Source organism: Sinocyclocheilus rhinocerous, unplaced genomic scaffold (assembly GCF_001515625.1).
Source record: "Sinocyclocheilus rhinocerous isolate Xijiao unplaced genomic scaffold, SAMN03320098_v1.1 scaffold1063, whole genome shotgun sequence".
Lineage (NCBI taxonomy): Eukaryota > Metazoa > Chordata > Actinopteri > Cypriniformes > Cyprinidae > Sinocyclocheilus > Sinocyclocheilus rhinocerous.
Genome location: NW_015625586.1, coordinates 1,070,423 through 1,083,867, shown reverse-complemented (window position 1 = coordinate 1,083,867; position 13,445 = coordinate 1,070,423). Strand labels below are relative to the sequence as shown.

At 37.0% G+C, this 13,445-nt stretch overlaps 1 protein-coding gene across 1 annotated transcript in view; it reads right to left on the bottom strand.

Moving 5' to 3' along the window:
* The window catches only part of mrc2 (mannose receptor, C-type 2), a 31,081-nt gene that overhangs the window by 4,987 nt on the left and 12,649 nt on the right, over positions 1-13,445 (bottom strand). The window contains exons 3-20 of the mRNA XM_016571304.1: positions 11,748-11,921; positions 11,424-11,588; positions 11,132-11,245; positions 10,776-10,919; positions 10,298-10,489; positions 9,878-10,032; positions 8,712-8,816; positions 5,890-6,005; positions 5,634-5,782; positions 5,289-5,503; positions 3,828-3,970; positions 3,479-3,566; positions 2,506-2,668; positions 2,217-2,380; positions 1,567-1,735; positions 1,221-1,363; positions 548-662; positions 132-289 (exon numbers count right to left, since the gene is read on the bottom strand). Coding sequence (XP_016426790.1) covers positions 132-289; positions 548-662; positions 1,221-1,363; positions 1,567-1,735; positions 2,217-2,380; positions 2,506-2,668; positions 3,479-3,566; positions 3,828-3,970; positions 5,289-5,503; positions 5,634-5,782; positions 5,890-6,005; positions 8,712-8,816; positions 9,878-10,032; positions 10,298-10,489; positions 10,776-10,919; positions 11,132-11,245; positions 11,424-11,588; positions 11,748-11,921 — 2,672 coding nt within the window. The remainder of the gene's footprint in view (positions 1-131; positions 290-547; positions 663-1,220; positions 1,364-1,566; positions 1,736-2,216; positions 2,381-2,505; positions 2,669-3,478; positions 3,567-3,827; positions 3,971-5,288; positions 5,504-5,633; positions 5,783-5,889; positions 6,006-8,711; positions 8,817-9,877; positions 10,033-10,297; positions 10,490-10,775; positions 10,920-11,131; positions 11,246-11,423; positions 11,589-11,747; positions 11,922-13,445) is intronic.

Sequence of the window (13,445 nt, the reverse complement as noted above, 5' to 3'; positions counted from 1 at the left end):
TAGATAGATAGATAGATAGATAGATAGTCGGATGGACAGACAGACAGACAGACAGATAGATAGATAGATAGATAGATAGATAGTCGGATGGACAGACAGACAGACAGACAGATAGATAGATAGATAGATACCGGGCTTTTCATTTGTCTGTTGTCCACTGGTTCTCCAGGGGCCCAGTTAGTATAGCTAAGTAACCCAGGTTCAAACCACCTGAACTGAGCCTGTGATTCTGAAGTAAGCCCCACCCACACATGGAAACTGCTGTTGGGCAGCAGAGTCACAAGGAACGCTGAAGAGAGAGAAAGAAATAGATCAAATGCAGAGCTTAGTCTGTTTCCATTCACACAAATTAATGCTACACAAAGCAAATTGAGGGCTGTAAGCGCCAGAGACATTGGGGCATGTCAGTCCCAATATTCATAAAAGTTGTCTATGATTCTTATACTTTCACATTTTTTGTAATTTTTTGTGCGTGAACTATCAATTTAATGTAACCTATCTTCTCTTTTGTGGTGTGTGTGTGTCTGTGTGTATGGGTTTGATTTACCCTGAACTCGGTGGTTTGGCACTGTCACTAGCGTGGCTCTATGTGTCAGACACGTCTTGGAGGCAGATTCCCAAGTGCTACGACTCGACAGCTCTTCTCCAAACACCTTATAACACTGTTAGAACGAGGGGGAAAAAACAGAATGCAGAGATTACTGATATAAGAAAATGAATATTTCTGTAAGAAAGTCATTTTCAAAATAATAATTTTTGCTATATCTTTATTTTCTTACATTCCAAATGAAAAAAAATGTAATCAAAATATCTTGCTTCATCAAAAATATAGATAACTTTTCATGATCTAATCAATTCCTGACAGAAACAAGTTCCACATAATATTTCTCAATGAATATCCCATTTCACATAGAAATATGTCACATTACAAAAGTAAAATGAAATGTGAGACTGTTTCACAATTATTTTAGGTAGGTTTTGAAAGACAAACAATTGCAATTACTTTAAGTCAATGTAATCTTTCATTTCTTAGAAAAAGTATAAAGTTTATACACAGTACATAAAAAAGAGATGATCCAAAATGGTTCAAATAATGACCAAAACTAAATTTGACTGAACTGAACTAACTACAAAAAATTGGGGAGAATAAAAACTTTTTTTTTTTCATTACAGTTCAGCCTTGCAAGTGTATAATGTATAAAAGCAGACAGTCTATGTACCTTGTGTAGAAAAGGCCTCCAGCCCTGGGGGCAGCCGGCAGGTATGAGAGGAGGAGCGGGTGTGGGAGGGATGGTACCCGTCACATTCACCCTCTTACACACATATGGAAGATCGACGTGACACCTCTGGTCTGACCAGTCACCTGAGACAACATTAAGGTAATTCACTAAACTCACTGCTGTTGAGTCACATATTCCACAAAATAACTTCAAAACGTCTGAACCTTAAATCTGTGCACTCCTTTCTTATGTTTATATAAAATGTGCAGTCAAAACCGGTGCATGTCAAATTCAAGGTGAAGATGACAAATTTTCTGATTTGATATGTGTGTAAAAGGGATCAAACCTTTTGAGGCGGAGATTTGGACACATTTGGGCTCTTTGCTGATTGGTCGAGGCTGTCCTAGTCCCCAGGACACATAATTGAGCACCGAATGATCAGACCACCTTAATCTCCCATCGTTCTTCAAACTGTGCAAGCCAATCCACCACAGGTCATTTTCTTTGCGGGACATCTGGACACAGTAAACACACAATTCTTGGTTAGTATTGCAAACACATTTCATATAGCATTTAGCCTTAGATAAACCTCTTTATGCAAAATATTCATCCTAAAATGAAATTGACTGTTTACTTTTTAATCTCCATTACCTTCTATCTTCAGTAACACACAAAATAATACTTTTATGATAACTCTCAGAGGTAAAGGTACAAAATCTGTCGCTGGTGTTGTACCCTTTCAAAATTTACTAATTTGTTCCTTTTAGGTACTAATATTTCCCCTTAGGTATTAATATGTACCTTTAAGGTACTAATATGCATAATTTAGTGATAAATAAGGTACAAGAGTGTGCCTTTAAAAAAGGTACCACCACAGCTTTTGTTCCGTACACCTTTTGTATCTTACCTTTTTGGGTGAACTGATCCTTTAACTGCTGTTAATTTAATATTTCATAAGCATACCTCTTAGAGGACAGTGTGTGGTTGTGTGCTTACCTTGCGTAAAGTGCTAACCAAAAACTGGTTCTCCTTAGGAGAGTGCATGGAGACCAGGGAGGCGTCGAACCAGGAGCAGATCCTCTGAGCCTGGTCCCACGTGGAGCGATGTTCAAACATTTTATACTGGGCCTCCTCAAAATCGACCCACTCTAAACCAGTGTCTACACACACAAATGTATAATAATGTCACATTACTTAGATTCAAAATCATACTCAGCTCACAAACAAACTTGTTAAGCCTTTTCTTTTGATAATATTACAGTCTTAAGAGTGCACTGCCACAGACCTTCATGGCTCTCAGGTTCCTCTTCCACCTTCCCTTTCGGTATTTTGCAGATCCAGTCCAGCTCAGACTCGCAGTGTGATACCAGCCAGTTGGTGTCAGCCATGTTAGCTGCTCCACACTCAGCAGACCCATAATTCCCCCTGCCAAAGTTCTGATAGGACACCTGAAAGAGAAAAGAAAATAGACTTTGTATGGTAGAATCGCTAACAAAAAGCTACTATGTAGATACAATATTAAAGAAATGGAAGCAGAAAACAATGCCATGTTACTCTGATATTTGCAGTTGTTGTTTTTTTTTTATGGCAATGATTCTCTACCAGGGGGCCAGGGACCACTAGGGGGCATCATCATACTTACAAAAGCCCTCAAGATTACTTAAAATAATTTAAAATGAGACAAAACAAGCATTAAAACCTTTAAAAACGTTATCATTAAAAAACATCATCGTGATCTTTCTTATCTTGATTTACCCCTTCAAAACCCCCTGTTTTTATTTTTGAAGAACCAGGATTCTCATGGTCTATTATATATATATTTAAAATATTTGATTTTTAACATACTGAATATTTTTAATAAATATATTACATTCTTTAAGAATATTTAGCTCCTACACGTTTTGGAACGCTGAAATGTAATTATTTTAATTACAATTATTATAGTTGCTTTTTAAAATTTAGATACTGTAACTATAACTATATTAACTATAGTAGGACTTCCCATAGATTAAAATATGTTTTGGGTCTTCAAAAATATTAATATGGGGGCCTTTTTTTGTCTTATATATGCCCACAGCCCCATGGATAACATTCAGAAATGTGTTGCTCTAAAATCATACTGGATATAATTAATAATCATGAACGATTATTAAAATATCCATCAGTGTTATTAGAACAGTAAGTATATACACATACTGTACACACTGGTCTAGTACAATGAAATACAATAAAAATGAACAGTATTTTAAGAAACTCACTACTGATCCGTCACTCCATGTCCAGCTGTCACTATTTCTGCGGGAAATTCCGATCCACAGCCAGTGCTGCTCATGATCCTCCGCCTCACTGCCCACACAGCCAATCAGAAGGCAGAGTGGTTAGACACTACTATACTATACTATAACAGGCCCCCATGATGCATTCGAATCATAAAGTCAAACTTATCATAAACCGAACAAACATAACCTCTACCCTATTCTGACTAGGGGTATTTGAGTGTAAAAACTGCTAAATAAAAGGAAATTTTATTCATTCTCACAAAAATCACACCTTCAAACATCACAAACACACACAGTGTTGCTTTAGGGCTGGATTTTAGACGCTTACCCGAAGGCCTCATGGAGGATCTGGAAGACATAGGTCTCTTCCTCTGGCGTGCTGAAGCTGGCGAGCTGAGCTCCATGTTTCTGGCAGAACTTGTGAGCTTGAATCCAAGTCAGTCTCTTCTCCAGTGCACCTGCATGAAAGACCTACAAAAGCACAGCAATGAGCGGACCACACACACACACCAATACAAACAAACACACAGACACCACACAAGGACTGGCCAAAATTCAAAATGTATGAATTGGTTCACTTCTTGAATTGACTGGACACGCTCACAGGATGCTGAACTGGATTTGAAATGAAATGGCAGGAAGAAGAATTTACTGAATTGTAAATTAAAAAAACTTTTGTGATTATTAATTTTATGATGAATTTGCAATCATTCATTATGACTTTTTATTCCCTGATATGTAAAATCGATTAAACGGATTTCATTAGTCAAAAAAAATTAGTACGGCCATCAAAAGATTTTAATGCATCATTTGCCTTCTTGAACATCAGTGAATGTTTGCAGCTTTTGTAATAGTTGTGTACGAATCTCTCAGTTGTCCTCTTTGTGAAAAGATGGATCTCAAAATTATACAGCCACAGCTGGAAAGGAGTAAAATATGCAGAAGATGCTGGAAAACCAAAGAATGTGCAGGACCTGGAGGATTTTTCTCATGAACAGCTATCATAAAACATGAAAACAGTCATGGATCATCCAGGTAACAACAGAGTATTAAGAATCATTTTTTTAATAAATTCAGCAATTCTTTTGTTTTTTGGACTTTATGTAAACATCTGTTGCGTGAAGTAGCTTATTCATGACAGTACTAAATAAATAATAAAATGCATTTTTTATGATCCTTCTTATTTTGTTAAAATTATTAACATTTTCATAGATTCTGCAAGGTGTTATGCAAATTTTTGAGCAGAACTGTTAAAACTAGAGCCATCTGGGAAAATTAATGTTTTCTTTTACCAGTTTTAGAAAATAAATGTTAATAATTATTAAATATAATATATGAATCTATAGGTGAAATTTCCACCATGTTTAATTATAATGTTTAAATTGTTAATACAGAAAGTCATGTTGTTTTTATAATATCTTAATATCTTCATGCCTCATAGCAGAATAGAGCTGGGCGATAATATAGTTTACATTTTGCAATGATACAAGCAATCAAGCAGTTAAGATTTGCTATATAGTATAGTATGTGAGTATACTGTGAATAAAGTGGATAAAGTTGGATATAATATAAATAATATATATATACCTAACTTAATTTTAAAGAGCTGGGTGTTACTGTATGCGTGCGTATAAATCTGGATATAATATATATTCAACTTTACATATAGAGCTGGGTAATAATATGATTTACATTTTGCAACGATATTTATTACATTTAAAGTTACAGTTCTGCAAATTCAACTCAAATTTTAATTTAGAAAGCTTTTCAATTTTGAATGGCACACAACCTTGTAGCAGTAGCGGAACTTATTGGTGCTTTTCCATCCCGATGGGCATGATCCTGTTAGGGAGGGCGTGGGCTGAGGAACAGGGGGGCTGGGGATGAGAGAGTCCTGATTCTGTTTGCAAATGTATTTGGAGCGGACACTGGCACAGTCCTTCACCTCCCACAGACCCATGGCCTGCCCCGCCACCATCACCACACAGCCTCCCTTTATCTGTGCTGCGACCACAAGACAAAAGGCAGGTTCATCCTCAGCATTTTATGGCTTAGCACCAAATGATAAACAGAAACAAATTATTCAGGTGCACACATGGTCATGCCATACACACGCTCGTGTGTGTTTCTGTACCTGGCTGGTCTCTGTTCCAGTTGGTGTATGTGAGCTCCTCTCCCGTTATCCAGCGGAACGTGCCGGTGCTGTTCTCATTATACAAGCCGAGCCAGAACTGATCGGCAGATCGTCCAAACACCAGGCTGCTCACAAAGGCCTGCTCAAACCTGGAAATATGCACCTCATAAGTCACTTCAGAATTCATTGATTTCGGGAAAGAGCATTACAAGCTGAATACAAATCCAGTCCATGTTGCTAGGCTTGTGTCCAGTACCTGTTATTAATAATGACGAGTGTGGCATTGCTGCTAGCGCACATTCCTTTTGCATCATTAAAGGTTAGAGATTCTTCTCCAACCTTGAAGCAGGAAGGACTGTGCCATCTCCAACCCTGAGGAGATTCACCAGAGGGAGAGAGAAAGTGTGCTGTGTTATAATGCATTCTATTATTCTTGCTTGAAAAATAATGCATTGGTAAATGTTTCTGAACAGCTCAGCATATTTTTTAAACTAGTTATTTTTTGCTAAGTGTTAAATGTACAGTGACAACTGTAAAGCATCTGGAAATTCGTTTGAAATTGTATTTATTTATTTACTTAATTACATTTTCTTATTAAATGCATGAACACCAGCATAAACCAATCTGGACTAGCTAGGAATTTATACTGGTCTAAAAACTGGTTCTGTCAGTAGGTGAATTTACCCTATATGTAAACTATATGAATTAGACCAATGGCAAAACAATTAAACCCACAGGCACAAAACATGCACACACATGCATGCATTCACACACAGACACCCACATGTTAAGGAATGTATCTAAATTCCACGTCAGCACTAGGCAAGAGGCAGTAACTTGACCTGTTTGCCGGCTGTCTGCTCTACTGTTTAAGACATTACAGAGAGTCAGATGTGTTCTCTCATTGTCTGACAATGACAAACTCACTATGACTCCAAATTTAGCAGCCTGTTCCAAAAATGAAGATTAAATTGTTAAAACTAGATTTTCATTTGCAGAAAGGGCTACAATGCAGCAAAAGAATAGTGTTAATGCCTTACAAAATTATTGTAATTTGTAAATCCAAATACCAGAAAAAGAGGGGGGAAACATGCAATGTGCATACAGTATCGTTCAAAGGTTTTTAACATGATTCTGACAGTTCTACAGGGATAACGTCTGCTGAAAAAAATCCACTCTGCATTAACACTTAACACTGACTCAAACACACATGTGAATGAATCCCACAAAACCTCTTAAGAACATGTCTGGCTATTTCATAAAATTATACTTTTGTCATTATTATTATTATTTTTTTTTTGCAATATTTTCTTGACAATTAAGCTCATTCTATCTACATCACCGTTTGAAATTTACATTTTTTTCATGTTCTTGAAAGAAGATTTTATTCTCACTAAGTCTGTATTTATTTGATCAAAACTACAGTAAAAACAGTAATATTTTGAAATATTATTACAATTTAAAATAACTGTTTTCTATTTGAATATATTTTAAAATGTAGATTTTTTTCAGTATTGTGCTAATTAATGGCTTTGTTGAAACTGTGATTTTGTTCAGAACTCTTTGATGAATAGAAAGAACAGCATTTATTTGAAATAAATTTTTCATAACTTTACACTGTGTTTATTTATATATACTGTGTCTATTGATGAAATGAATGTATACTTGCTGAATAGAAGTATTAACTTAAAAGTATTAAAAATCTTACTGACCCCAAACTTTGAATGGTGGTGTAAATAAATCAGTTTCACAAAACAAAACAAACAAACAAAAAACAATAACAATTCAGTATGCAAATATTATGTTAATGAGTTTGATGACACTTAGTTATTTTAAGTACTGAACATTTTATCAGTGTAAAGTCAAAAACTGCTGAAAAAACTACAAAATGAAGTTCAAATGGGGCTAAATGAACTGACAGAAAATTGTGAAGAAGAAAAATGAAAAGAAGTAATAAAGTATTTGAAAGAACTTGTATGAAGTTGATGAGGCATGTATTACTTTTACTATTTATTACAACCCCCTTTTATTATAAATGTCTTATGAATGTACATTTATTTACAACCCCCCAACCCTAAATATTCAGTTTGGACACATAACTTATCAAATTGTGTGGCTTATGGAAGAAACATGTGCTATTACTTCTTTAAGTTGTAGGACTTAATTTATTTATTTATTTTTTTTGCCTGGTGGTCGATAATACACAGGGGGAAAAAACAGCATAGACCTACATTAATCTTATCTCTGAAGCAAAACACCACATAGCAACCACCCAGAACACCCAAGCAACAAGCTAAAACATTAGAACTCAGAAAATCAGAAATCAGAACACCTTTACAACCAAACAGCAACATCCTGGAAACCCAAAGCACCCATTTGCATAGGTGAGACGAGTTTTCTTTAGGGAAAAAGTAACTTAGTCAAGCATACTGTTTTAAAGCTTTAGGTTATCCACTAGTAACCTCTGAACTCTGACCTAGGCGATGGCATCCAGGGTCACAGCTCTTATTTAACAGATGCCTATTACCAGGGTCACAGCAAGGTAACAACAACACTCATTTAAAACAAAGACGGCTTCATGTAGAGCTGCTGTAGATCTGGATGAATTGGGTGGAGGGATGACAGACGTAAGGCAATGAGAATGAAATGTAGCCAATGTATGCATATTTTGTTTCTGTGTGCTTGCTAGAGTAACTTGGTCCATGACCTCAAACTTTTTGTCCTCGGTTAGCAAACAGTTATGAGTTATGAAGACTAGCGTGTGTGTGAGTCAGACTCCTCTGTTTACTGTATGCTTGTGGCAGGTCTGGATCTACTGACCACATCTGGAGTTTTAACAGCATGACACAGCGGCGACTGTGAATAGAGTCTTTATGCCGAGAGAAAGAGAGCAACAGAGAGTATGTTGGGGGAGAAATCCAGCTAAACAGAAGTAACAAACAGAAAACTGCAGGAACTGCAGAGAACAAAACAAGAAAGGGTAATTAGAGGATTAAAGCTAATGAAAAAGGAAGAATGACAAAGATGAATGAGAAACATAAGGAGAAAGGCAACAGAGTGAAAACCAGAGTGATTTACCCGTTTGCAGCCGTGGTCCTCTATCCGATCGTCAGACTTCTGTGCTGGTTTCTTACAGATCGAGGGCAGCGAGTAATTACATGGGCTATCGTTCCAGCGGCCCTCCTACAAACACACACATACTGTATAATGAGGGGTTATCACTATGAAGCTGCCATAAATGTAGACTTTTAGGATCACTGACTTAATTACAAGTATAAAGGAAAGCAGATTCATATCCATTAACATCATTCTGACAATTGAAAAGGGATAAGGTTTGCTACAAAACACATTTGGCATTAACTCACTGTACCTTTAACTCAATCCACACAAAACCTCTCAAAAACATGTCTGGCTATTTCACCCTAAAATTATACTTTTGTCATGATTTGTTTTTTTAAATGTATTTTTTGCAATATTTTCTTGACAAGCTCGTTCTACACTATCGATTAAAAGTTTGGGGTTCGACTATGCTAAAGTCACTTATGCTTATTTTAAGTCTGTGTTTATTTAAAAAACAGTAATACTGTAAAATATTATTACAATTTAAAACAACTGTTTTCTATTTTAATCTATTTTTGAATGTAATTTATTCCTGTGATGGCAAAGTTGAATTTTCAGCAGCCATAACTAAAGTCTTCAGTGTCACATGATCCTTCAGAAATCATTCTAATATGCTGATTTGATACTCAAGAAACATTTCTTATTATCATCAATGTTGAAAAGAGTTGTGCTGCTTAAAATTTTTGCTGAAAGCATCATAGATTAATTTCAGGATTCTTTGATGAATAGAAAGTCTAAAAGAACAGAATTTATTTCAAATAGAAATCTTTGGTAAAATTATAAATGTTTTACTATCATTTTCAATCAATGTAATGTGAATAAATCTATTAATTTATTTAAAAATTCATTCTGCATTTCTCCTCTTCAATAGCTTGTTTCCTAAAGTAGGCGTCAAATAAACCTGTATTTTTTGGCTCCTTAACAAATTGCTTTTGTTCCTCTTGTGTTCTTTGCTTTGAATAAATGTGTCTGCTAAATGCATAAATGTAAATGAATGATATCTCAAGTGAATTATATCACAAACCAAATGTGTGCTATTAAAAAAGAAAAAAAAACTTGCTGATCCCAAACTTTTGAACTATATATATTTATATGCATATATATTTATATTTATATATACTCACAGGCCCCCAGATGGTGACACAATCCTCATTTACATTTCGAAAATTGTTGGGCTCAAATGGATGCCAGTAAGTGAAGATGACTGGAGTGCGATCCGTCCATTCAAAGTTCATCTGCATAGCTGTGTCATGTAGACCAATCCATAACTCCTCTATATCTAAAAGACAGGAAGATAGAGTCTGAAACATCGCAGAAATTTTGCCAAATGATATAAAATATTAAGACTTGTTGCCAGAGAATATATCCTGAATTAAGTTTACTTTTACCCCATTGGCAAATTGTGCTATTTATAAAATTGAATGAGGTTTATGCTCAAGAAAAAGAAAAAAGCAGTTTCTGTTTTTACTGGAAAGACAAAAATACTGATAAAGCAAACGTGTTTCTGTACATTTATGAATAGGCATTTATTTGCATGTGTATACCTTTCTTCATATGCTTGGTGATGAATTCAAGCTCTGGGAGGGTGTGGACGCTAACGAGGTTAGCCTCCATCTTTTGACACATTTTGTGGGCAGAGCTCCAGTCCATGTTGTCTGAGTTCAACCTATAGCAGCCCGCCTGGAAGTTTTGCCAGCCTACATCACACTGGTACCGCCCATCATCTGCCCAGGAGTCTGTTTCACACACAGACACAGGTGAGATCCTCAAGACCGAACCAGACTTTCAGGTACATCAGCAGAATCTAAAAGCTAAAAACTTCTCGGCTTGCTGAAAAACATGCAATTTTGGGGCAAGCTACTCAAATTGCATGGCTGGGCCAGACAAGGTTTACCTCTGAAATAAATCAAGTCATTTTCAATCATTTAAAGTAGAAGTGTAAGCAGTGGTAACATTGCTCTGTACATTTATATGTGAACCACAAGCCAAAAATGTGCACACACACACACACCGCACACATACCTGTGGTGAAGGGGTCGAGTGTGGCATTGGGCCGTTTCTTGCAAATGTAAGGCAGAGCCACTGAACAGTCCCGGTTGTGCCAGCGACCCTGAGCATCGGTGCTGATCACTCCACAGTTTTCCTCCTCGTCATAGCTTGGCATTTCTACAACACACACATCCGTGAGACAAATCACATCCTTCCTAATGCAAATGAGCTCTAAGAACACTGACAGCAGAAACATTTTGAAAAAGTCTTAATGTAAAATAGTGTTTTATATGTAAGAAAAAAAATATACAGTCAGCTACAGTATACTGATTCAATGTCCAAGTGGGTGTGGTTATAGGAGGGTGGGGCTGTAAGGGGTGTGGCCTCACCTGTTTCCCAGTTTAGATATTTGAGAGGGGCGGAGTCAGCCCACTGCCAGCCTCCATTGAGATCTAAATCATTCAGGCCCATCCACAGGGTGGCGCTGTACCCAGTTAGCAAACCTACAGTACACACACACTTTATAAACACATTCCACTGAGTTTTAAACAAATATGAGAGCAGCAATTTCTGCCTTGTGTGTTCTGCATTTACCAGAACCCTTTAATTTTAATCCCTTTGCAAAACAAATCATTTTTAAAGTAATGAATATAACCATGTTTATATCCCTCCATCTCTCACCATTGATAAAGATTTGTTCCTCTACTTTAGTGATGCTGAGCAGGTCCGCTCCCTGCTGTTGGCAGCTGGTCCGTGCTTCACTCCAGGACAGCGTGGCCTGAAAGTTAAACTGGTAACAGTTATCCATCAAAGGGTTTATGTCCCAAAACGTCTCACAGTCAGTACCTTTGGAAAGAGAGAGAGAGATGCATTTTAGTAAGCAGGAAGATGTGCTCTATGATGTACAGTAGTCTCACATTCCAGCTTCCAGACAGTGAAAAACGTTCTGAATTTAACAGGTCAGCTCTATGAGTGACGTGAGCAGCATCAGCTGGATTCACTCACTCTTCACTGGGCAGAAGCCCCAGCGTTGGTCCTTTCCGTAATCATGAGTAGTGGCACACCAGTTAAAGCCATCCTCCCTGCCCACGCTGGTGCAGCTGTGGAACCACTGGCCATCGTACAGGAAGGGGAAGTAGCATGGGCTGCCGTGAGAGTTTCCTTGGATGGTGTAGATTTCTATGGAGAAGAAGAGACAGAGAAACATATAAGATACCTAACTTCTAGAAGAAATTCATGATTACCAGGGAAGACAGATAATGATAAATACATAGTTTTAACATGGATACAAACATCTGCCAAATTAATAAATGTAAATGTAGGAGAGGAGAGGGAGTATTTTATCATGAAGAACAAAACAGATGTACATTTTATTGCTGTCTACTGCTTTTATGTGTGTTTTAGTATCAGTAGTCCATTCCACCATAATAAAGCAGTTATCCGAGAGGTAACAATGTAAACCTGGCAGTTATGGGTGAAAACTGCTTTTCATTTGGTCAGACTGTGGCCGACAGACAGACAGACAGACAGACAGAGACAGACAGACAGACAGATAGACAGATGCAGTGAAATATATGATAATTGATAGTCAGTTCATGTCTATGTGAATCTTCTGCCTCTCTTCCTGAACTCTGTTACCCCTCCTCTCTCCTTCCCTCTTTACACTTTCTTCCTCTCAGTTGCCCCTCGGTTGGAATGCAGCTGTTACTATAGAAACCCCTGGGCATTCTGTCTGACTGTACAGATTAGCTCTCAGTCTACATAGAGAGAAAATGTGAGGGGGGGAGGTGTATACTAAGACAAAAAGAGAGATAACTATATAGGAAAAACAGAGAGCTGTCTGATGTCTGCTGCTGCTGCTGCTGTAGTTCAGAGCTGTGGAAAAGTAGGACACATACACACATCCAAAAACTTCACTCTCAGCTGAACTTCAGAACTTAACACAGTTTCATTCTTGTTTGCACAAACATACACACACACACACACACACAAAAGCATAAAAACAGCTCTGTGCTGGCACATATCAGTGTCAACGTTCTGTCAGGAACTCTCCAGAAGCGACTCTCTCAGAGACCACGAAACACAGAGGTGAGAGGAAAGAGAGGGGAGGAATATGTGCTGTTGAGTGTCTGCTTCTGAAAGAGTTTAACAGTTCTGGTTTCAATTAAATTGCCATTCCACCTAATGATTCTGGTTCCTTAACGAATCCGTTGACAATTTCTGATAGTTCTTTTTACAGTTTTTTTTTTCAACTGCTTACACACAAAATCTTTACTTGTCACACATTTTCTGAAACCTGACACTCAAACACCAGAACCACACACCAAATCTGCAAAACCACACACTAATTATCAGCATTTTGACTCAGTTTTCAATTTCATAAAACACTTTTTGCAAAACACAACACACAATTCCCTATGTAACACACAAAAATCTAACAGGAATTAATATTATGGCAAAGGTGTTTGCAAATGTTTGCTTTTGAGATGTGTTTGTGATATTTTGAATGCAGTGCTTCATTTTGCAAGAGATGTGAGGCATTTTGTGTGTGCAATTTGTGGATTTGTGTGTAAAGTTTTGAAAAAAAGAGGCAAAGTTTTGAAAATGTAAGCAGTTGAAAAAACCTGTAATAACTAGATTGAAAAGTTTGAAAGACAAATGTATGCTGGCTTGTCTTAAAGTCTTGTTTAAAAAACGTAAATG